Below are 27367 nucleotides of genomic sequence, written 5' to 3' on the forward strand. Positions count from 1 at the left end.
TGTTCATGGAGAATAGTTTATAGAGGAGAGCGTTATGCCACACCGAATCAAAAGTTCGCCTGCGTCAAGGAATACGCCCACGGCTACCTGGTTCCGGTTAAAAGCTTGAAATAGAGACTCGGTAAGTCTAACGAGGTGGTCAGCAATTTGACGTTTTTGCCGGGAGGCTTTCTGAATATTTGATAGGAGATCATTAGTCTCAGCGAAGAAAATAAGTCTATTAGTAACGATTTTCTCTAGTAATTTGCCTAGGGTGTTAATAAGGCTAACATATCTGTAATTAGAAGGATCAGACAAGTTAGTTGAAGACTTGGGGATGACAGTTATAGTGGCTCTTTTCCAACAATAAGGATAGTAGCCATGTAAAAAGAAGTAATTGTAAATAGAAAGTACATGAGTTAGAAAGTTTAAGGGTAGATGTTTAATGGCGCGGTTATTTATGCCATCTTCTCTGGGGGCGCTATTGATTTTGAGACGTTTACTGAAAATTTTGAGTTCGGCCAACGTGAGTGGTTTGGTGATACAGAAGTTATGGATAGGAAGATCTAAACTGAAATTGGGATTTAATAATTCGTGATGTTGGGATATCAAATTATTTATTTTGAGGAGGTGAGTGCTGTTAAAAGTGGGAAGGTTAGGTGTAGTGAAGGATTTCTTGAGTAATTCGGCGAAAATGGTGCATTTATCTTGGTGATAGTTTATTATGACTGTCGTGCTTTTATATATGCGGCTCAAGGTATACATCCGCATAAAGTAATGCCAAGTTCTTCTGACCATAATTTTTAGGCCACAAACACTGCAATGTGGGTCCTACTTCCGCAGTCACCTCTGAAACCTAGGGTACATTTTGTAATCTCGCATTGTAGCTTGTAGTCAGTTTTTTTTTTTAAATATGCAGCGTATTTTGTTTATGGTTATAATATATATAGAGAGTTCATAAGTGGTTAGCCAGTTTTATTCAAACACGTAAATATATTATTTATAAAATTTCTCCTTTTAATTCCACTATGTAGATTATATACCGTACACTGTTCCCTTTTACCCTCCGTATTATAGAGGGCACTGCGTAGCGACTTTTAATTTTTATATTTGCTGTCCCTAAATTGGAAATATTTTAACACTTCTTCAAGTCAACGTCACATAGTTTACTATCTTGTGGTAATGTTATTTTTAACTTTATTCGTAGGGAAGGACATTTTAAAACGTTATGATATCAATACTCTTCACGTACTTATTTTATGATTCAGACCACCAGTATCATCAGAATAACGGATCCAGGACAACGCCTTACCTCCATGATTACTGACTGTCGCTTGAAAACAAACTAACTTTTCATGTTGCATTCCTTTTCGTAAATACAGATTCTTGCAAAATATGGCGTTACGTTGAGAAAACATAAGATGCATACTTTGTGAAAAATTATAAGACTTGAATACGGTAATCAAATGAAGTTGACCACCAAAATGTCTCCAGTTTTCATAAATATTCAAACAATTTTTGAACGATGTTTCAATTGTGGGTACTTCATCCGAGTTTTCTTTACATGAATCATCATAGTTTTGTTTTGTGTTCAAACAAAATTTTTTTTTTTTCGTATACCTTATACTTTCTAATCATTTTTTGAAAAATTTGTTTTTTTATATTCGACTGAAAAATGTGTTTGACAAATGTTTTATTGAAATAGAACCATTTCATTCTGAAAGAAGCCAATTTAATGCAACAAAGTACCGAATTATTTGTAAAAATATAATTTCTCAGTTTGAAAAATATGAGCTATAATTATCAAATTACCGACCTAATTATATTCTTACTTTGAAACAAACTTTTACGATGTATTTAAAAAAGTAATAAAATATAGATAAAAAGGTGGTGTATATAAAAAATATTTGGGTCTGTATATCTCAGACTAACAGCTGAAGGCCATATTTTTCTCCAGATTCTTGCACAAAACTGCATTAGGCAATGCTCTCCATTGATAACAACAAAGAAAAATAACCTCACACAAAATCAGTTTAATGGCTTCCTCGACGAAGCGTTATATAACGCCTGCACAACAAAGAATAAATTACAACACTACAAGAAGATAAACAGGGTCAGTGCAAGGGTATTTGGGGCCATAGGTAAATTTTAAAGCTGTGTGCCCCCCTCTTCCCATTGTATAGAAGAATATTCAATCATCAAAAATTTCAAAATCCAAATGTGTTGATTTTATTTGACTTGAATCAAAACAATAAAAATAGTAAGTACCTACAAATTTTACTGGCTTTAGTTAAGTAGTTTAATAAAAATACTTTGACTATACTATGTAATAAGCATCATAGAGTAACACTTCTAAGCCAAAACTGGGAATCAAGTCTTTACTTTTTGTGTTTTGAGAAGAATAGTCAATGACACAATGAGAGTCAAATGCATTCATAAAAACAGCTTGAATAACATAGTGTTTGTAAAATTTGAAATGAAAAATATGACGTCAGGCAAGTACCTGTTCAGACATCATTACTATTGTTCATAAAACTTGTGTTGTTTCATAGTTCATACACGACCACGAACTGTGCCTAGTGTTTGCACCAGCCCTGAATATACATTCGTGGTACATTCATATACCACATGGATACTGGTTTAGAACCTTCTGCCATTGCTTGTAAAACATAGCTTTAAAAACAAAAAGTATATTAGATAAAAATAATCTATGTAAGTCTCACAGATGGAATATCGATTTCATGAAGTAGAACTTTGACTTATATAATGCCACACACCCATGCCTAACTTCATAAACTAACCAGACCTAGCAAAGCAGCAGAATAAGGATGAGAGAATTTAAGATCATATATTTCCTAAAAGAGTTAATGTAACAGAAAAATAAATGAACAAAATGTAATAAATATTACAAAAGTAACAAAATAATTAAATGACATATAGGATGAAAACAATAATTATCAGTATATTTACAGACCCACCAGTAGAAGCCAGGTTTCAGTACCTGTGGTGGGCAGAACACAGATATCCCATTGTATAGCTTAGTGCTTAACTCGAAACATCAACATGATCATTGTTTTTTGAAGGAAATTATATTGATTTCCTATATTTATATCTCCCACTTTTATCTTTTACAATTTTATACGACTCAATAAGAAACGTATTTGGTTTACAGGATACTCAGTTAAAAATTGTAGTGCTGAGTAATGTCAACTTTCGTCAAGTCAAACAAGGTTTGGTTTGGTTTTTGGAATTTCGCACAAAGCTACTCGAGGGCTATCTGTGCTAGCCATCCCTAATTTAGCAGTGTAAGACTAGAGGAAAGGCAGCCAATCATCACCACCCACCGCCAACTCTTGGGCTACTCATTTTCACAGCTGCAGTGTTTGAAGTTATCAATATTTGTTTTTTAAGAACTTTTGTTCTATAAGTTACAATTTAGAGATATACCACAGAAGTGATAGCAAAAGCCATACTAGATACTTGAACTGTAGCAGTCTTCATCAGTTTATCTGGTTTGTTTTGAATTGCATACAAAGCTACATGAGGGCTATTTGTGCTAGCCATCCCTAATTTAGCAGTGAAATACTAGAGGGGAAGTAGCTAGTCATCAGTGTCAACACTTAGACTGCTCTTGTACCAATGAATAACAGTATCAACCATCACATTGTAATGCCCCCACATATTACAAATCATGTACCCTAACCACCTGGCCATGCCAGGCCAGTCCTCATCAGATCAGCTAGGTAAATCTAATATAAACATAATCTGGGAATTCATACACCAAGTTTTATAATTTTATATAGGATACAGTAGCTGGTGCTGTTAAGCTGAACCTTTATCTTATGGTTGTATAACTTCTAATATAGGACATGTTAATAGGTAATATTCGTTAATATCCACTAATCTAAATAAAAAGATAGCCAATACAAATGGAAGCCAGGTATGGTTTTTCTTAACCTCACCCTAGCTAAAGAATATGTATCATATTACAATAACTACTTATTTTATAAGAAAATGGCTGAACTATTTAAATAACAAGTGTATTATTCCTTACTTACCAACTGATCTATACAGAAAGTGAAGAAAAATTTATTTTATATAAATCTGTTTACATATAAAAGTTAACATAACTGTGGTGACTGAACATATGAAAATCAACATTATAAAATTTGGAAAAAAGTAGAACCTTAAAATTTAGACAGATGAGATCTACAAATGAAAATAAACCAAGACCTGAATATGCAAGTTTTACAGCATACAGTAAACTGTACTTCAGAAAATACAGTTGATTACAAAAACTAAATAATAAAATGACTGGTGTTTAAATCTTCCTACAAAGAAAAATATTCAAAGTAACAAGTCTATGTCATTCTTTGATAGATTGTTTAGGCAAAGTATTCGTGATGAAACTTTTTAGAATGGACAGCAACTGGCTGTTGTGAAGATGCAACAGGCAGTAGTCCTCCATTCTACAAAGTTTCATCAAATCTATGTTATTTATAACTGTCTTCCATACATTTATGTGTATGCCCACCAATATTGGAAAGAGACTTCCTAGGATCCTGGGCAAATGAAACCTGGTTATACTGTAAAAGCCCATAATATACCTTTAGGCTATGTCTTAATTTAATTATAAAAAAACACAGTTTTGGGCTTTCTTTGAATATGGATGCTTGATATATTAAGAATGATTTAAATAATAATTTGAGTAATAATTAATATATATTTATTGCTTTGTAGATGGAATACATATTTGTTGTTACTTTATTAACGTTTCTACGCTCATACTGTGTGAACTAAAAACAGCTGGAAGTATGATTTTGCCTTGTTTATGAGTTAGTTGTCCTAATTTAGGCTCTTCTTTTTAACAAGTTCTTAAAAATGTTATAAAAGGAATATAAACGGGATGTGGAGGATGTTTTGTCTCTGGGCCCATGCTGATTCTTGTTTATGTAAATTTAATTGATATACATTAAAATACAAAATCCAGTACTTTCAGTGCAATATTCAATTACTTACATCACTTTGCAAAAGAAGTATCACATTTCTAAATCACAGTGAAACCAGCAGTTAAAATTTTTTATTGATATTTACCCATTTTCAATCACAGTAAATTCATAAAAATAAAATCTTTCAATCCTATTATAAAAAAAACCTTTTCTTCTGAGACAAGCACTTTTGGTAAGTGTATCCTAACCTTTTTTTTTCAATTCTTATATGAAAGCTTACGCTTACTGTAACTTCAAGATTTGATCGCAATCTCACTGGAGTGGAATATCTAGAATTATCTTTGACTTCGTAAGAAATGCAATGATATAGATTATTAGTTAAATAAAGAAAATACTGTATTACCACAAGCTATTCTAATATTTCTGTTGCTTTTATAACCCCATAAAAACAAAAATAACTCATCAGGAAGAAAGGTAACAGACACACATACTATCCTTGCTCATCAACATCAAAATTTCTCCACTGGAATGCCATTTTACTGAACTGGCATGGAAGGGACCTACATGGATAGATAAACAGACCATTATTCCATACTATAATAGACAGTATTCAAGATGTGTGAAAAACTTCAATGCTTACCTACAAGCTGAAAAAGTAAATGTTTATCAAAACATAGAAAAAAATGTTTCTTTACTGGATAATGGCTCTTCTTTTAGTACATTTCATTCTTAAGATAGATGGAAATGTGTGGGCACAATTTGAACATTCAATATTAACATTATCAACTTTTCTTGCAACTTGTTTATAAACAGTTACAAATATGAAGTTCTGTTCTATGGAATTCAGTTTTAATCCTACATTTACCATAACATCACAAGGAAAAAATGTTTTCACATTGGAAACATATATATATACACACACACACAAAATGTGTGTTACATCATTATCTATTACAATACACATGTTGAAATATGACAATTTATTTTACAAGCTTCTGACCATCAAACATATCATGCAACTCACTAAACTTTCAAATCACATTTTTTAAACTTACCTTGTAAATCTACAAGTGAAAGTTAGAACTAATTAAAAACTTAACTCAATTACAAGTACTGCAGACTAACTTGTAGGGATATTATTGTACAGAAATTTGAATAAACTTTAAGAAATCACATGCAATAAGTTACAGAATGCAAAACAGCATTTCCATGATACTTATGTAGTAAGATATATACAACTACATTAGTTAAGTAAAATACAGCTCTCCAACTTCACTTGAGATTCATTAACTATGCTCCTTGTAAAGCCTTGGGCAAGAGTGTGACATTACCATGGTTACAGAAGTCAAACAATAGTATTTGACATTTCTTGACATAACATCTCACAATGCAGCTTAAGCACAAAGTTCTTGGAACCTCTTATGTAATAAGCTCACATCACATTCCCGAGTAAAACTTATTAACAGAATGCACACAGAACAAATTTGATAACTTTACTAAAATACAAAATCCAGTACTTTCAGTGCAATATTCAATTACTTACATTACTTTGCAAAAGAAGTATCACATTTCTAAATCACAGTGAAACCAGCAGTTAAAAAAATTGCTGGTTATTATAGTTACCTTAACTATGACTCTCTTAAGGTAACCAAATGCCTCGTCATCTAATTAGTGACGTGCATGAATGGATTAATGAGATTCCCACTGTCCCTATCTACTATCTAGCGAAACCACAGCCAATGGAACGGGCTTGGAGAAATCAGGAGTACAGATTTCATTTCCCACTGTCCCTATCTACTATCTAGCGAAACCACAGCCAAGGAAACGGGCTTGGAGAAATCAGGAGAAATTTTCTGTAATATTAACAATTACTTCATGTATTGCTATTCTACATAAGCAATACTTCAAAGTTGTAAAATACCAATTACAACTTACTACTTAACAGTAATTTGTTTTCTCAATAATATACTTCTGAAACAACTGAACTATCAGTTACCTAAACTGGAAATATCTATTAACAAATTTCTATACAGTGAAGTTAAAGTTACTACAGATACTAATAGCAGCTACATCATCAAGGCATTCATTAAATATCTGCATGTGTTTTGGCTGGAAATTTCCTATAAAGCTCAACAATAGGGTAGTGTCATTAAACTGGAATATATAGCATTTGTGGCATACATTGAATGATAATGACTTTTGGTATAGTTTATGCAAACTGAAGACATTTGAAGTCACAATATTAAATCACTATGCAAGTCAAAATACACTACAAAATCATGTGGAACAATAAGTGCAAAATAAATAAAACTACTAAAGCAATCAAATTATACACCTAAAATAAACACAATCCAAACTATATCATGCAAAAAAATATTTTGTTATCACTACATTAATGTTCCAGATACATGTAGAAAAAAAAAAAGACATGTCAAAGGCAATTAAATTATTGATCACAAATAACATGTTATTGTTGGCCCTTGGGGGAACTAAGTACATTCAGTACAATCCATTTATTTAGTTGACTATATGAAAAGAACAACTTTGATGTTATACGACTGTTAGTTTTTAATAGTATGAGAAAATATGCTTCAATGTCTAGAAAACTGTATTATGCAGCCTACATATTCGAGTTCCTTTAATTTCTGTCACAGGTTTAGTATTCATTGGTAACCACCTCATTTGTTTCGTTGAGATAATTAGTAGACCATACAAGTATCTAAGTCTAGTTACTGATTAACATTAATTTACCAATAAAGGAAGCTACCTACATAGATCAAAACTAAGCATTCATTCAGCTAATTCTATTCTTGTGTTCTTATTTATAATAATTATAATTCATTGTTTTATCAGATAGGTACTGTTGTTGTTAATGATGTTTTAAGCCATAATTCCAGTAATTAGTTAATGATTTTTTACAATTCTTATTTATTAATTTCAATTATTAATTATTTTATATCTCATATTTCAGTTGCTTATTTACTTACATCAGAAGGAAAGTCCTGAGAAGGACTGTATGTGGTAGTAGAAACTGGGATTCGATACAGGGTTTCCTCTCCAGGTTCTGATAAGTGGATAACGTATTGTCTGTCTAACAAGAACTAGAGTTGAATCCCAGTTCTTGCATCCCCACACTGTCCTATTCAAGACATCCATGAACATAAAAGCCTAGGATAGTGTTCCAGCTCCTACAATCACATATACAATCCTACTCAGGACTTCCCAGAAAACAGTATCATATTATCAGAAAAATAATGGATATAAAATAATTATTGTGTAACAAATAAGAATAAAAAGGTTAGTATCTAAGCAATAACTAGACTTCAGTGATCATATGCTACTAACCATGACAACAACAGACATCTCATTGTCACCTTACCACAAGTACTGAAATTTGTTTCAATGACCACTTGATGATAATATGGTTAGAATTACATACTTCCAAACATAAATTAATACTAGAAAGTCATGTAAACTATGATGACAGTAAAATTGAAGAAATTTATAACAAACAGTTATAAAATCCTGTCCATGAGAAATAAAAATGAGAGAGCACTGCTTATTAATATACTTTATCTTGTTTCTCATTCTATCTTATGGTATGTGTGTACAACTTGAGAAACAGTCATTTAAGAGTCAAGTTTGTTTCAGTCGATATATAAGATGTATTTGTTCACACTAGATATTTGTGGTTAGCTGAAGAGCTATATACACTCTCATCAGTCAAGCTAAATCAATGATTGTGCATGTTGCTGAAACAGTTCAACTATATTGTGTGTGTGTGTGTGTAAAGTGTTTAGGCTAACTTTCTTCATTATATAAAATATTTATAACTAAATAATAAATAGCTAGGCTTTCAAAATTCTATTTTAGCATGGAAAAGACAAGTGTTTGTGTAGATAAATAAAATCTACACTATTTGTCACACAAATGCAGCTGACCTAAAAATCTCATTTGGGGAATATTCATCATTTTCACTCTAAGTTGACAAGAACTTGAATGGCCCAAAACTATAGTCCTCAGCTGATAAAATAACCAACATGAACAAATACATTTCATGTTAGGTGGAACAGGTTCAACTCCTATAGATTCAAGATGGGAAATAAGAGTTATAATTTTCCTATTCTGAAAATATATTTCTAATAGGTTCTTATCTCTACTTACATGATAAGCTATTCTCATTCAGGGCTGCTTTCTATATGCAAACATTTTTTTTCACAAGTCTTGCACTTCCCCCTTGTTGGAATTAGTATATTTCAATGTGTCTCTCATGAAAATTATTGTGTGTTATCTATTTACTAGTAGTAGCATAGTATGCTCAAGTGATGCACATGACTCCCTCTACACTTCTCTACCATACTTTTAATTCAAAGTTTGGCAGAAGGTGTGCACACTGGAGAAATGAGACAGAAGGGCAGGAAGTGTGAGAGGAAGTAAGTACCTATCAGAAATACATTTTCAATGTAAGAAAATTATAATTTTTTTGATACAACACTTCTCTCTACTCACAAGATTAGGTAAAATCTAACATTGACAAGGAGGAGGGACCACTGCAAGGGAATAACATAAGGACCCCCCCAGATATCTGAATAATGCTCTGACCATGAGAGTAGGAGATCCGAGGAGGGAACTACATCATTTCTAAGCCAGGTATACTCTTCACCCTTGTGTAGAATTCATAAAGCACAAGGACAGATATCACAAAGCATAGAATGGTGAGAGCACGTCAAAACATACTTGGGAAATCAACTACTTCCAAATCCTCCTCTACAGGGTACTAATATCCACATGAGAGTAGAATGAGATATCCGAAAAAGAGGTAAATTGCACAAGTGATGGTTCGACTCCAGGTGGTATGGAATGTGTAACAGGAGACCACATCAACCATTTGAGTGATGAATTAACTCCATGATAGTGCAAATTGTACAAGGAGGCTTTATCAGCTTCTAAGATAACAGTCCACTTTAGTGGTTATGAATATTGTAGAATATGCAAATAATATAAGGAGGCCATGTCATCTAGGAACAAACTGAATCAACTTCTGTAACAGTGTAAATAAGTATCATGGAGGTCATGCCCACCAGCAAGAGAACAGATCAACTCCTGTGGAGGCCACATTGCTTTATCCTTAACTGAACAGTTTTACTAATTGTATCATATATAATTATCACATTCAGAAGGATGCCTTTATGGTCTACCACCTCAGCAACCTGGAACTGGTAAGTCACAAGGACTCTTGTACTTCATTTGATGAAGGAGTTAATTATGTGTTGGAGAATCTAGAGGAATGTCATCACCAGAGACAGTCCAATAGGTGATCTTGATACACTATCTTGAACAGCAGATATGTCAATTTATTCACTCAAGGCATAACAGTGATGAGCAGTTATCTTCCTCTGCTTTACCCATGCAGTCCACAGGTGGTACAGTCCAGAATGGGCATATTTATGAAGGAACTATTGTGAGGTAGGTACCTTTCCTATATTGATGAACAACCCATTTCTATAGTGATCGTGCAGAGCCATGATTAAAAAAGCACAAGTCAACATGGCTTACAGTGCAGATTTTAAGTTAAGGAATACCTAGTTAGTTACCACTCACCACAGAGGGGGATTCATGTTAAAAAGAGAGAAGAAAGAAAAGGAATAACTTTCCCATTAAAGATGTATCAAAGTGTGGAGCATAGCTATAGTTAGAAGATGAAACCTGTATACGTTAGACTCAATTTAACAAAATACACCTAAAAACAGCACATGTATTAGAACTTTTAACTCATTACAATTACTTGAGTTATGCATAAACCTTCTTAATGTGGTATGTAAAATTTGCATTATAGTACTCAATTCATTAAGATAATCTTAAAAGCACACATATACATATATATAAACACACACCCAAGTAAGAAGCTGTAACACAATTACTTTATATATGAAACCCAACTTATAAACAAAAGTGAAGTCTAAGGTAGAAAAACTTAAATTATTAATACAAGTCACCAAGATCTTAGAAGCAGCATACACGTAGAGATAAACCTGTCAAATTTATAAATGTGATAAATACACCATCAAATACTGTAGTTCTTTGTCAAGTTTTATTCACATTAGAAATGGATTATTGAATAAATTATCACAGAAATGTGAAAAGCACTTTTTAATCAAAGAATAAAAGATACTAATTTGATGATGACGAGAAAACCCACTTCAAGTAAAAATGTATTCTAGAGATTGCTGGAATGGGTTTTAAAAATTTATTTAAAATAAAGTATAGAACAATGTTTTGATCTTCTTAGGTCATCTTCAGGTTAACTAAAGATGACCAGATACTGGTTTGGTTTAATGCTGTTACAAAGTTTCTTACATATCAGGAATATCAATAACTTTGTAATATTAAAAGCTATTGATACTTAAGTATTACCTTAACCAAACTGATTACTTATATCTCCAAAGTAACATACTGCATTTTGTTTTTTTTATGAGATTTATAATATTTGTAATAAGTATACAGTAAGAGTATTAAAAATGAACAGTTTAAGTCAAAACCTTAAGAGATATAAGTGTGATATGCCAAAAAATAAAAACATTTTGTTAATACTCTTTCAATCTTTACTAGATTTATCTATTTTTAAGCATTTTAACAATGCTTTAATATTATTGATATTTGATTAAATGTTTCTTGAATAATTTCTTTTTTTAATATGTAAAATAAAAACAAATAGTTTGTCTCCAATAATACATGGTCAGACTTAAGAATCAAACTAGCATAACCTTTCAGAACTGATTTAAGAATTGTTAACCCATTTAATCCAACTTCTTGTTTATAACAGTGGCCTTGCTGTCACAGCCAAAAGTAACCTCCAAACTGCTTGACTAAACTTCAAAAAATGATATTATTTCAGAATAACTACCATAAGGTCTCACTAACAATGACAAAGCTGACAGCATTATTGACAAGTAATAATGAATAGTGGGCACAGTATAGGTCCACAGTAGTAAAGTAAGAAGTTCTCTATATGCCTGGTTCTTTGAAATACAAGTTTATATTACACTAAACTGGACTTGTGAATTTATTAGCAGCATGTTTCCATACTATAATGACTTATATGACATAACATACAAAAATAACTTTACCTTCACAAGGTATTTCCACACAGAGACATCCAGAAGAAGACCAAAAGTACACGTAATTGTTTGAACAGCATATAGCTAATCTAGCTTGAATTGGATCCCAAGCTATAGCTAGGAAACAAAACAAAAACTTAGATGTTGGTAAAGATTCTACTAAATCAGAAAAACAAAAAAATCTGCAATGAGTATAATATAAGTGTTTTAGTACAAAATAGAAAAATATACCAATTAAAAAAACACTACAGTGAGTGTAATATTAGTGTTTTAGTTCAAAATAGTAGTATACTAATTTAAAGAAAAACTTCAGGGAGTTTAGTATTGCACTTTACTTCAAAACATATATATTAATTTAAAGAAAACACTGCAGTGTGTGTTTGTACTAGTTTTAGTTCAAAATAGTAGAATACACCAGTTTCTGTAAGCACATATTACATTGAACTACACAGCTTCATACAGTGTAAATGTAATTTTGATGATTTTATATATAATAAAAAAGTTATGAAATGTGTACTTTATTTAAATGTTAATTTGTAGTAAACATAATATCCACAGTAAATTTTCAAAAATTAATTAACAGTACAAAATTTCAACAGGACCATCTATAAATAATAAAAAATCACTGATTTTGAACAAAGATTACATGATACATCAATAACAAGACATTCATGTTAATACAAGAAGTAAATAATGATGTTATTCAACACTCCATAGTAGTACAACTTAAAAACAGCATTACTACATTGTCAGTTTCATTTCTTAATCAAAAGTTTGGGCCTATCAATCAACACTATTTCAATTCAATTCATCGATACAAATAATTTACAACAGACTCATTGCAAAACTGTGGATTAATGGTAAAATTTTCACAAATATCTTGGAACTAATTTACTTAAATTCAACTGAATTATTACATTACTTGCATGAAAACAAAAAATTATACCACTCATACTTTTATGTACACATAAAACACCCTAAAATCAAAATAAAATATATATACTTATATTTGTAAGTATATGACACTACATTTTAAAAACATATCAAAACTATGAAGTGTGTTTTGTATTTTCAGAGAAATAGAATATATTATAATATTTTTAAATTTTAAAACAAAACATACAAACTTACATTTCACAGGGTGTGCCTGAATAAGGATGTCGGACATGACTAGATTCTTTACATCCCAAATCCAAATTGTTGTAGGCATGTTGTCTGCAAAAATATATAAAAATTCAGTCTTACATGTCTACTCATCAAATATATCTATATTTGATTGTTTTAATTTAATAGAACACTATAGAGCTTTCTTAGGGGTGGGGGAATTACTTAATTAAAATGGATTAAAGAAACTCCAAACTGATTTTACATATATGAAACAATACATATATTTCCTGGTTGACTCAAGTTATACATACACACATACACTATTATCCATTTCAACTATATTTTACTGAGTTAAATAGGTTTACTCTACCACTGATGGAGGCCAAGAAGCATGAATCTGAACTGAAAGAAAGAGTCCCTATTCCATGCCTGGGATTTGGTTTGTTAGGATCTAAAGGATTGGATGCTATTGCAACAGGACGATCTTCTAAAACTTCATCTAATACATGATAATTTAAAATAAAATTATATAAGCAAAATATATCATGTTTTTATATAAAAAATAACAGTTGGAAGAAGCTTAAATTCATATACACAGAATATTTGCATTCCAGTTATGTTATTTGTAATAGTTACATGCCTTTCTAAATAACTTATCACTTTTACATGTAGTGCACATATTACAAGCTTGGACATTATTAACGTTAAATTGTTATTCTACAAGCATAACAAGTGATATTTCCTTTAAATATATACAAGTATATACATAGAGAGTAGAATTAATTAATAATACATTTCACAATTAGACACACAAAACAAATAGTAATAATAAACAGATATTAAGTACAAGCTGTTAGAAATTATCATTGAGAAAATCACTGATTAAATGCGTGTTGGAGCACGAAACTTGATTAAAACTTTTCTCCATATTACATTTCACTTTAATACAGAAATGAAAGAGTATAAACATCATATTGATAAAAACAAATTATAACATTACTACTCAATGCATTTTTAAAAAAATTTGCAACACTGAAAATTGCTGACTTAAGTCTAGAACTTAAAAATAAACATACAAATCTTTATGACCTCAATCTAAATAAATAAATCTAAATTAATATACCTAATTGTGTGTTTATAATAAGAAATATCCAGGAAGGATTCCTATAGCAAACAGTGTAAAAAATAAGATTCATTTCCAAACTAAACAATGCAAGAAACAATAAGCTTAAGTCTTGAGAGGAAAAACAAACAGTTTTATACAGCTATCCCCTCATACAATTACATTCATCATGTGTAAAAAAAAACATTATGTTTCAAGCAACTGCAGATTATGTCAAACTTACATTTTGTCTGCAAGAAATGTGGAGATGTGCTACCAGCAAGAACATCATTTGTTTTTAATTTTGCTTTTTTCTTCTCCACTTCTCTATATACCACCTTGAAGCAGAAAAATAATACTGTAACTATTATATTATAAAGCATCTAAAACTTTCATCTCTAAGAGTATGTGTTATCATTACTGTAAAGAGGAAATACTGTCCTCTATAGCTAGTTTTCTTCTTCATAGTAAATAATGAATGTTATTAAACAATTTCAGCTTTAAAATTTTCTGAAATATAAAATAAAAAACGAGTTTGACAAAATGTGCAATATTTAATTAGTAAATTTCTTAACATGTTTTAACATACAATATAACACCAATATATGAACAAATAAAGCATTTTATTTATGTCTTTTATAGAAGATAAAGTATTAATTAACTTTATTTTCTACACATTTCTTCTAATGAATTTGTACAGACGAGTGCAGAATTAGTATTTTAATACTACAAATATAAACAAACAAAAGTTCACACAAATTAATTATATTATTCATACCATGCCAGGTCATTAACCAATACCTGTTGAGATAATGACTTGACAAAGGTGTAAAATGATATACCTGGTACTTGGTCTTAAGTTAACTTTTAAGATATCTACATTAGAAAGATACTCTTTTTTTATGTTGTTACATATTTTGATATTAAATCATTCATTCAGAACATCTAGAAATTAAAGACATGTTTCAAAGTAATGAGAAAATGAATACTGTTTATGTTTTGTTCCACAGCCTCTTATTCGTAATTACTCAGCTTTAAATTATTATTGAAATCTTCCTAAGTTGAATATACTTTATTTAATAAATAAATTAATTAACATAGTTTGCCTTAATTCATGCTGTAAAAAACCTCTCTTTCTCTTGGTTAATTAAATTAGAAACAAATTTATGAAATGATCTGGATATTCTAGAAAAATACCTTATGGGATACTGAGTATATATTTAACTTCAAAATAAAAAATAACAAACAAGTTATAAGCTCATATTTTATATTTTATAAATTTCTGGAAGCTAATAGATCTCTAAGATTGTTATAATTTTAGGTTTATATAAGCTATATACTTTGGGAGTAAAAGTTGATATTTCTCAGGACTGGTTTATGAATGAAGGATTGTGACAAATAAGTCACAATTTTTGGCTTTGTAAATTTTAGGTTATTTAATACTCAGAATGGTTTAGAATGTACTGTTACTTTAATAAACATTGATTGTGAAGAAGCTGAAGCACCTAGTATTTATGATTTTATTGGTCATATCAGGAACTGATGCATTAAACATACTTATAAAGCACTTAACAGACTATTTATACTTCCACAAAATACATCATAAACAAGTTCCTGCAGCACTTTAAAGTGAGTGAGAAATACAACACTCATTAGCAGTGTGGAAAAGATTAACTGTGAAAAACATGACATTTAGTAGGATAGTTGTTAAAATTAAAACAAGCTTCCTTCAGAATAGTTTAAAGGTATATTCATTAATTATCAAACATTGTCCTCATCTCTTACCAGCTCTAAACCTGTTACACTTGAAGAATGGTCATAGGCTATTATGGTTTTCCATGTGATTGAGTTCAATAATCGAACCTGTAAAATGAGAGAGTACATAATGAAAGCAATGTTCTAATTATGATTGTGTATGGACTACTTGCAATAAAAATTATACGTAATTAATGTATATGAAAGGTAAATTTTATCTAGTGAGATATTTTTGGAGTAATCAGTACTAAAACAGCATTCTTCCTTGTCAATTTGTTAGTTTCTAATAGTAAAGAATCATGTCATAAGAAAAATCAAGAAGAAAAAGACCTGAAATAGTATAAATAATATGCTATTATCAAAGGAATTGTGTTTTTCAATAGTCATCAGAGAGAACCAAAATATCTTGCTTCTGACTAGAACTAACCTTTTGATCATAGCTCCCTACAGCTAAAAACTGTGAGGTTGGAGACCAGGTGACTGACTTGATACCCAGTGCCATCTGGTACCCTAAGTATGAACCAAGACATCTACCATCGACTGAGTAGAACACAACTTTATACTAAGAAGAAAAAAAAGGCAACAACAAAAGAGGCATGCATACATCATTTATAGTTTCTTCATGGTACATTCAGGTTTAAGGAAAATATTAAAATAAGAAAAAACAGTTAACAACAAGAATGTTAATATTTTTCTATATTCATTATACCAACTCTAGCAAAACAACTGTTAAATGATATACAGGACTGTTTTCTATGTGTGCTCATAAAAGTTTAGTAAATCCTAAAAAAAGGTACATGTATAAAAAATGTTATTTTACAATGAAAATTTAATCATGAAATATTTTAATCTGCTAATACAGGGTGTTTGGAAAGTCACTGTGCAGTTTTGTAATCATATACATATATAAGTGCACAGTGACTTTCTGAACACCCTGTATATCCAAGTAACACACTTACAACTTATTCAAGTATTAAAAGTATAGTTGAACAATGTATAGTGTCCACTTATATGTGGATTGTTTTTAACTAGATATTTAGTGGTAAAATTTGTAAAACAATGGATTTTCATTCTACTGACAGTAATGTCATCAACCACAACAGTTCTGTAATGAAGTGTCCTAAAGAACAGAACAAACTAATAGTAATCCTCAGTGCAATTTTGTTTCACAAATACAGATAAGTTAAATTATATCATCCTAAAAAATTTAAGTATTTACTTTCTAAAATTAAATTATTAGTGTTTGGTTATATTCTTGATACCATGCTACTAAGCAAGTATATTTTTCAACAGATTAAAAGACAGTAAACAATAAAACATTATCGAATCAATACACACATATATATGGTTTGCAATTATCTGAGTGAGGCTTAAACATGATTCTACAGTTTTAGCTCATCTTCTGCTTATCTGGAAGCGATCATTCACTATGAAAAACAGGTTTACTATACTCGTAATCTGTCTACAAACACATAATTTGTAATTTAAAAAATAAAAACAACTAATCTTAATGTATCCTTCATAAAAAAAAAAGAGATTAATAACAACATTCTTACATCTTCAGTCAAAGATTCCCACACACATAACACTCTGTCATCAGGAGACCAGGCTAGGCCTGCTAAATCTCTGGTGTCAGTTTCATAATGCTAGAAAGATAGAATCTCAATAAAATTTATATTTGGATGAAACAAAAAGTAGATTATGTTTTATAAAATAAACAATTTTTACTTGTTTATAAATACCACTACTAAACAACTTAGGAAAAAAGGCACAATTTGTATTCACATTAAATTATAAAATGAAAAGTTAGAAATACCATTTGGAACTTCAATTCTTTCATAATAAAATTAGTATCTTGGACAAAAAATTAAACACACACACTGAAATATATATATAATAAAAGATAAAAACAATAACAATGAAATCTAACAAAGTTCTTCAAATATATATGCAAAAACGACTCGTTTGGGTTGAGAAAATATTTTACGTAGAAGAGCAAACAACGTTTCGCTCTTCTTCGGTCATCGTCAGGTTCACGTAAAATGTTTTCTCAACCCAAACGAGCCGTTTCTGCATATATATTTCTCTACAAGTGGGTTTTCTCGACATCATTAAAGGTTCTTCAAATGTATAGTTATCCAAAAAAATTCTACAAAACTTTCATACATAGTATGAAGTTTTAATATGATTTGTTTATAACCTAACCAAAAACAAAATCATATTTATAAAAATAATAAGTTAATATTGCAATTTTTAAGTTACAGGCTACAATTTAAGTTGCTAAACAAAGTAATAAGAAAAGCTCTAGATAAAAGAACTACTATACTTCAAGTAAAATAGGAAGACTTGCCTCTGATATGCAAGAATGTATAAATGGACACAATGCTATATTCATTATGCTACATGCAAGTGTAAGAAACATTATTAATAGTTTAGGAAAGGATCTTTGGTACACAGAACACTCAAAGTTATAATTTTCCTATACTGAAAATATATTTCCAAAGGGTATGTACCTCCTATCATATAAATAGCTATTTTTGTTTGGTGCTGCCCTCTATATGAAGAAACTTTTTTTCCATGTCACAAGCCTTGAGCTCCCACATACATACCATCTAATGATTTAACTGAATTTCGTATGTAAATCATCACATGACAACTCTCCACCAATAAAAGTGTAACTCATTCACTTGATGCATGTAACTTCCTCTATTCTATTCAGCCAAACCATCATTTTGAGTTTGGAAGAAAATGAAAACACTGGTTTTCAGTGGGAAGGAAGGCTAGGAAGTGTGCATGGAGAAAAATTATATACACTGAGAGTATGGAATGTTGGAAATATATATTCAGTATAGGAAAACTTTAACTTCTGATACAGCACATTACCTCCTTCTCACATAAATAAATAGATAACACACTGAATAGGCAGAGGAACCAGTGCAAAGGAAAAAAAAAGCAGCCCTTGAAAGCATTTAAAGAATACCCTGAAAGAGTAGATCCTTTCATTAGAGGATCATATGTAAGAAACACCACCACTTCTGTATAGGTATACATTTTACCCAATATGGAAATAGGTGTTGCAGACACAGACAAAAAATGGAAAGAGCAGATCCAAATAGAAGAGAACAAAGGTTAAATAGACATCCAATCTTCAATAATAATGCAATCTCAATCACTTAAAGTACATTAATGTGGGTGAGAGTAAAAGGATGTGCCAGTAAGTGTAGAATGGTAAGGCAACTACATAAATTCTCAGATACCAGGAACAGAAATCCACACAAGAATAGGATGAGGATCATATCCTCAGTAAGTCAACTACAATCTAAATCCCAGCCAGTTGATGGAGGAAGGAGAGAGGATCATACCATCTTCACTTCAAGTTCAGCAGAATGGAGGGGATCTTGTATGCCCCAATCTGTGAGCAGGACATATGATAGCAATGTGATAAATTGTTTGTCTGAAATCTGGATGGTCAACATAACAAAGATATGTCTGTAATGGAAACTAACCCACTCAAAATCATCTGACAGGAATCACACACACATACACACAGCACAGCAATATCCTTTGTATATGAAAATCATCGAGAAATAGCATAAGAGGAAGAAGAAACATATTAATCTCCAAGTTTTATCATTGTCACCCTTAACACAAATGGAGGGAACAAGAGTATAACCAAGTGAGAAACAGAGACATCTATAATATAGATGTGAGGATTTATGCTGGTTGATTCATCTATAAATCCAAAATCAAGCCACTGGGAAACAACATCCATGTGGGGATAGGGCAAAGCAGTGAACTGCAATTACAATGTCTCATTCCAAATCTACAGTATCCCATCAAATAATCCAATACAAAGATGGAGCATCAAATTGGAGAACATCACATCATTTACACCAGCAGAATAACACTATCCTACTCCAAGTGGTTTTAACGTTATTTATATCATATATCAATATTGCATTCAGCAGGATGCCTCCATGGTCCACCACCCTAGTAGCTTAGAACATGGAAGTGTAAAGACTCCCATACTCCACTGGAAGAAAAAGGAGAAAATATGGTGGAAAGTCTGGATGAATGTCAGTATCTGAGACAGTGACCAATAAATTGTTATTGTGAAAAGGAGACCACATCTAATTTATTCAGTCAAGTAAGTATAATCTAGAAAGGGCACAGTAATGAAACAATTATATCATGATGAAAAATAAGTAATCTTGTGGAACACCCCATCTCAGCAGTGTATATTTTATGGTCAAAGAAATTACAAATATACAGTAAACATAGAGTAAAACATACTAAAAGTGCCTGGTATGATGAAATTACAGGAAAAGAAAATAAGGAAGAATAAGCCAACTGAATTAAAAGCCAAACCAAACTGTTTAGGTTGGGAGAAGAAAAATCATGAATAGAAGATATCTGTCAAGGAATAAACAAGCAAGAAACGACATCATGGAAGGAACCCATGCAGGCAACATAAAAAGCATGTATGGGACATAGTAACCTATCCAGATCTGACCAAGAATACAGAGTGGGAAAAGGAAGAAAAATCAGTGAGGAGGAGTTATCCTCACAAGCTGCTGAAGTTTGGAGAAAAAAAGATCAATCCAGATAAAGGAAAATGTATGTGTAATGATTAAAATATTTTGATATCAAATAAATCTGACCGATGACATCCATAGGCCAATAAGAGAAGGAAATAAGTCATACTGGGTAAATGAAAAATTAAACAAAAAGACAAAATAACCATGATCAAACAGTTATGTGAGGAATACCATAAGATAAGGACAATGAGTAAAGTGAGAGAAATCCCTTGACCCAAAGAACAATGACAAAAAACATTCCATTTACACTGATGAACATCCCTGGAACAAGATAAAATGAAGTGATCAGATATAACAAACTGGATCTCCTCACCAAGGACTAGATGTAAACTAGACATGATAAAGGAGGATATGAAGTGTTGTATGAAATATTAGTGGCCAAGGCTGATGCATAAGGGACAGAGTAAGAGGAAGAAGTAATGGAGAGACAGACTGTAGCTGCAGAAGCAGCAGAAACCATGGTTGTGCCAGCCAGTAAGGAGCAATCAGAAGAATTTGACACAGAGTGGCTTGGATAATCAAAATCACACTGACTGAAAACAGACATGATAAACATACAAACATTTGTTGGTCCAATCTAGACTGAGTGCATAAATAACCAAAGTAACTGAACAATGAATCAGAGACTAAAACATAAGTAACTTAGTACTGAGGGATATTTCAAATGCATCCAGGTGAGGAGTACCTCACTGGAGACATAACCATTGGAAAATAAAAGGATTAAAAGAGCACTTCATCCAATAAACTTTGTCAGAATGGAAAAGTTGATATACAACAAGAACAAATGCACCTGAATACCAGAGCATGGTATGCAAAAAGACTAGAGTCAAGCATGTGGGCAAAAAGAACAAGATCCAAGGTTTGACCACAAAGGAAATTAGAACGGTTTTCATGTTTGTGACTGATATAAGCCACCACTGTAGAACTGTCAGAAATGATCATTGCCAGACAATTTCTGGTAAAATGAAGAAAATGATCCAAAGAAGGAGACCCAAGGTTTGACCAAAGGAAATGAGAACAGTTTCCATGTTGGTGATTGATATAAACCACTACTGTAGAACTGTCAGAAATTATAATTACCAGACAATTTCTGGTAAGATGATATGTCTGTGAACTTACACCACTAAAAACCAGGTTTTGATATCCATGGTGGGCAAAGCACAGATAGCCCATTGTGTAGCTTTGTGATAAATTCTACATAAACCATCTAAACAAACAGACAAAATAAACAAATGAAGAAAATAATACAAAGCACTATATATGGCCAGAAGTTCCAGGAAGTTTATATGGTACAATAATATTTCAGCTAAAACCATCAACCTGAAGTTTCCTGCTGATCAACACAACCCCCCAGCCCCAAGGGAAGCATCCATAAAGATATGCAAATCTAGACAAGGAGGAGGAAACAGAACACCTGCCAACAGGAAATGAGAAAAGGAAGAAGGCAAATCAGAGGTGCTTATGGATCTCATGCAAGATTCCATTGGTCATGCAGAGCTCATTTAATAGCCCTCATATGCTCAACCCAAAGGGGTAAGAACTTCCATAAAAAGCCACATTCCTAAAAGTGATAGAACCTTGCAAACTGTAAGAGAGGGAGGAGAAAGGGCATGGAGAATTAAAAGCTCCATTGAATAAAGTCAAAGAGGAGTTAAAAAAAGGTTGAATTCAACTGCGATAAGTGTGGAAAAAGACACCCAAGTGGACAAGATATTGGATAGGTGTATGGAATGACTTCTCCAAATTGATTAACCATCCCATACAAGCTGCCTCCAGGAGCAGTAGATGAGTGTAATGGCAGACTTCCATATGGAACAAGGTTACAGAAGCCAGTTTCTCCATGTAATGATATAAACATAATCCCTGAACATGCAAATGTCAGGCTGAAGCTTTGAACATCCAACAAAAGACATACAAGCCTGAAGCAAGCACAAAAGGCACAAACTGAAGATAGCACCTTAACAGATGAGATACCAGAACATGCAGGTAGGCAGTTGCAATGTCTACCTTGATCATCCATGTACCTGAAGGAAAAGCCCACCTAAGGGCGAGAAAAGACTCCATGGTAAATTGAGTAAAACCAAAAATTGATTGAAATAGGACAACTCTTTCCAAGGCTACTAGTCACTCAGTTTACTTGGGTATAAGAAAAAGTCTGGAATAAAAATATGGAGAAGGATAAGTGGTAGGTTTAGTGGTTTCCTGGGAGAGTACACCTTGTACTGCCTTGGACAGACATTAACTGGTGGTAGGATTCTGAGGCAGTGGAAAAGATGTAGGTACCTGAGACAATAGAGAAGGAGTGAGGAAGTGGATGATAAGTCCCTCAGATAATATTTAAATATCCCACAAATCTGTGGTGAAAAGTCAACAAAGAGGAACCAAAACTGTCAAACAAGCCCCCACTGTATCAGAACCCACTGATACACAAGTACTGTTGGCAGTGTGTCCATCCATGTTGAATAATACCATAAGTGGAAGAACTTCTGGAGGTGGGAAGAAAGAAGCAGGACAGGATGGAAACAGTAATAGAGGCTGTTCTAAGCTTTAAATGAGACAAATAGTCAACCAAAAATAAAATGACATTTGTTATCACACTGATTCTAAATGAGATTCTAAAGTCTCAGGAATATTACCAAAATCATACTGCTGTACAGAATGGACCATACATAAGTCTCAGAGACAAATTGCTGGTGAATAAACCTGGTACAAAACATCATCTCTCCACAGGACATTCCAACAACAGAGAAACCAAGTGCATAAGGAAAGAGCCAAAAACAGACAAATGTGTCACCTTGGAGGTGATCATGGAGAAGCTCTCCCAATGCAATGCCAAAGCAAACTGATCCAAAGATCATGGAGGGCAAGGCATGCTAGCACCATTAACCATCTCAGAAACAAAACATTCTCCATAAACCCTAATAACACTGGAGAACCAAATACTGAGAGTAGGGGGTATTATGTAATATGAAAAGAAGGGAATCATATGAAATTGAACAAGTAGATAAAACAGAACATACCTGAGAAACCATGTCCAAAGAAGTCATATTAGGCCTAGCTGATTCTGCAGTATGGACATAGAAAGACATGGCAATATAAGGTGGGGTAAAAAGAATGTCAAAATCCCTGTCAATCAAAACAGGTTTAGCATATTCAGAAGGAATAAAACAACATGAGGAGGAGGAGATTGATTCATACTGATCAACCATACAGCAAATGAGAGTTAATAAGTCCACAGACAAGTTACCCTCACCTGTAGCCTGTGTGGGTATGCTAGTAGAGGATATTACAATGGTCCCTGGTGGATACAATCCCTCTAAATAATGACTTACTTCCTCTTAAATACAACACTTTTTTTCTGTGCATGGAACAAATTTACACTGATCCAAACTCCTGTGAACAACTTCCTGACATATGCAACATATGACACCAATTTGGGGGCAGAAAGTCAAATAAAACCTCTCTATAACAATTTTTCTTCATATCAACTAATTTAGAACCAACATGAATACAATGTATTTAGTATAGAATAAAGAGGTCATACACCTGGAGACTGATTCACAGCTTAGTATATATCTTGTTAACCCAGGGTATTCAAGTCAAACTCTTTGGTATATACACATAGATATTTCAGTTTAAAATTTCAGGTATAAAAGATAAGACAATGTCATCTGTCTTTACCCCACTCACAAAATTAAGGTTTATTCTTTTAGTGAATGTAGCATATTTTAAACTAGTGGTGTAGATGTTAAGTAACTTATTGGTACTTACCAACAGAGTATAAAGATTATTAACTTGAGGTTTATTGAGTGACAGACTCAACTATCTGTGTGGTAAGAATGGCTAATAAAATGCCTCATGTCACCTGGTAAAGCTTTGAATGTTTCAAACTAACATGAGAAAATCACTGTGAAAAAAGCTCTAAGTGTTGATGCAGAAACATAATGTGGAAATTGTGAAAATGTTGGGATGTTTTGTTTATCAGTGAATCTGATTTCCAATTTTCTTCCAGCTCCTCTGATGTAGAATTCTGGATATTTGTTGCACATTATAAGTTGATACTAATATTGGGGGCTGAAAACTAACAACAAAATGCTTCCTGATATAGTAACTGCTAGACTCATAAACATTCAAAGCAACTCTGTTAAATGTGTAAAACAAAGATGGAAGATTTTTTAATAAATTTTGTATCAATTTGTTCAATTGTATGTAATAAAAATGTGATATGCAAATGTTTATGGAATAAATGTGATTGATGAATAGATGATTTTACTTAAAACACAAGCATAATAATTTCAAGTTATCTGTATTGCCCTGTTATCCATTATTATTATTATTATTATTATTATTATAGTGTACTAACTTGCAACCCTATATGATTATCGATACAGCTTATAAACCAGTATGTTCAACTCCTGAGGACAGCAAATGGCACAGCTTGAGCCCACTCATTCAATATCTGGTTATTGATCCTTTGAATTAAGACTTACTTTTAGATGATACATTTTATCATACCATGGTACATAGACTGGTTGTACCTAAGAGGGACTACTGTATCTCCAAAGTGGTACTTTGTACTTTGAATTCACTGTGTAATAATGAATAATTATATACAACAATTTGGTGAAAGAAAAAAATTTGAAAATTGGGATAAATAAGTTATCAGAAAATTCATAAACTTTGTAAAAAAAACAAAAAAACAAATCCACTTTGGAATGACTTTTAAAAAGTGCACTAAGTTGAATGAAAACACATAATTGAAAAGCACAATAGAAAAAAACATCTACACGGAATTACTGCCAAATAAAGAAATGATAGTTCAGTGGAATAGAATAGAAAGAGTCGCATGCATCAAGAAAGAGTGTCTTACTCCTATATTAAAGGTTTGTGGAATCAAAATTTACATACCAGATGCAGTTGAACTATTTGATGGTAAAGTACATGGAAGATCAATACTTGCGGCATGCAAAAAAATACTTTTTACATACACTGGGCAGCACTGAATGAGAAAAACTATGTATGTGAAAGAAGGTAATGTAATATATCGAAATTTGACTATGGCAATGTTAAAATTAAAAGAAAAACTTAACTGTAATTAAAAAACTGTAAACTTACTTTATTTTTAAATAATAATAATGGGATGCTTATCATTCACTTCAATGTATTTGCTAGCGATGACAATATTTTACGATTAACAAATCAGCCATTTATAACATAAAGCATTCTAAACTGGCAACTAAATTCAAGCTTCACTGGTATGCTTTTTCACAAAGTAAGTAAGTGTACTAAACTGTCAAATGTATACATTCTTCTGAATTTATACTAGAAATTTTTAATAATGATATATCAATATTTGGATACTGCTCATAATACAAAATCAGTTGAGAGTTTTCAAAGATACTTACTACTGGAACAATAATTTTAAACAAAAGTCTCTGGCATTCCTTTAAAGTTATGTGATAGCATTAAAAAATAAATATTTTCTATAAATACAACAAGAAAGAACAAAAAAATTCTCTTTCTCTAGTAAAACAAAGTTTTAAAATTTCCCTAAATTCCTATCACAATATATTTTGGGATAAAGTTTACATTATAGCAAAATTTTAAGAATTGATGTCAAAAGAGCCCAAACAGTCACAATACACACCTTAATATGTTGCCATGTGGAACATACAAATATACTGATATAATCCTTACAGTCCCGTCTCTCTGCAAGAGCTAAATATTTCCCATCATTTCTGAAAGCAAGTCCAGTTTTGATAGCTTTAGGGTACTTTATGTAGGAGACAGACTTGTTGACAAGGGACCAGATGGTGATTCTCAGCTAACCAAAGAAATAAGTAATAAAGAAAACATTTATTGTTTCTACTTGTGTGTTATTTGAAAACACAGAGCTGAATCATTTTCTTTAAGAAACTGCAGAATGAAGTGTCACATTTTTATTAAAGCAACATAAAATATTTTTACCATTATATAGTTTAATTCTTTAATAATTTATTAATGTATGACTTATTAAAGTGTTACAAGGTTTAATATACAAGTTAAACAAACAGAATTTAACACTGAACATTGGGAGTAATTTGTTAAGATGTATTCCACATTAAAACTGGATATCACGTCTTAATAGCTGAAGTACTACAGTTTGTACATCTGTGGATAAAAATCTGTTGGTATACATATTTATGTATGTACACATTTATTTGTGTGTATTATTTTTTGTTAAATACACACTAAGTCTAAAATACTACTAATATAATGCTTATGTACACTGTAGAGAGTAATATAACACTTAATGAGTTAGAATGCTGTAAAAATTCAAAGAACATAATGATTTCATACATTGTAATGATTCAAAAAACACAATGATTTAATATATTGTTACAATTTAACACATTTCGAACATTCAAAGAATGTTTGTTTGTTTTTGCATTTTGCACAAAGCTACATGAGAGCTATCTGCATTAGCCATCTCTAATTTAGTAGTGTAAGACTAGAGGGAAGACAGTAATCACCATTCACCACCAACTCTTGGGTTACTCTTTTACCAGCAAACAGTGGGATTGACTGTCATATCTTAATGTCCCCATGATTGAAAGGGTGAACATGTTTGGTGTGATGGTGATTCAAACCTGCAACCCTCAGGTTACGAGTAAAGTACCCTAACAATCTGGCTATACCAAGCCATGATTCAAAGGATACTCAATAATTTAGTACATATTAACCATTTAAAAAACACAATAATTTGGTACATTGTAAAAA

General features: G+C 31.8%; 1 protein-coding gene across 4 annotated transcripts in view; it reads right to left on the reverse strand.

Annotated features, from left to right (window-relative positions):
* Nucleotides 1–4050: 4050 nt before the first annotated feature.
* Nucleotides 4051–27367, reverse strand: part of LOC143249430 (WD repeat-containing protein WRAP73-like) — a 40719-nt gene continuing 17402 nt past the window's right edge. Inside the window, exons 6-15 of one of the 4 annotated variants that reach the window (XR_013027780.1) lie at nt 26256–26432; nt 17567–17656; nt 16438–16572; nt 16041–16118; nt 14500–14593; nt 13524–13652; nt 13178–13261; nt 12056–12157; nt 7916–8116; nt 4051–5488 (exon numbers count right to left, since the gene is read on the reverse strand). Coding sequence is in view for 2 of the 4 variants with exons in the window: in XM_076499264.1 (XP_076355379.1) it covers nt 5391–5488; nt 12056–12163; nt 13178–13261; nt 13524–13652; nt 14500–14593; nt 16041–16118; nt 16438–16572; nt 17567–17656; nt 26256–26432 (993 nt within the window). In the remaining 2 variants the exon portion in view is untranslated. Of the gene's footprint in view, nt 5489–7915; nt 8117–12055; nt 12164–13177; nt 13262–13523; nt 13653–14499; nt 14594–16040; nt 16119–16437; nt 16573–17566; nt 17657–26255; nt 26433–27367 lie in introns of all 4 variants that reach the window. The other 3 variants (XR_013027779.1, XM_076499265.1, XM_076499264.1) reach the window with 3 other exon arrangements.

Source organism: Tachypleus tridentatus, chromosome 4 (assembly GCF_004210375.1).
Source record: "Tachypleus tridentatus isolate NWPU-2018 chromosome 4, ASM421037v1, whole genome shotgun sequence".
In the NCBI taxonomy this organism is placed as follows: domain Eukaryota; kingdom Metazoa; phylum Arthropoda; class Merostomata; order Xiphosura; family Limulidae; genus Tachypleus; species Tachypleus tridentatus.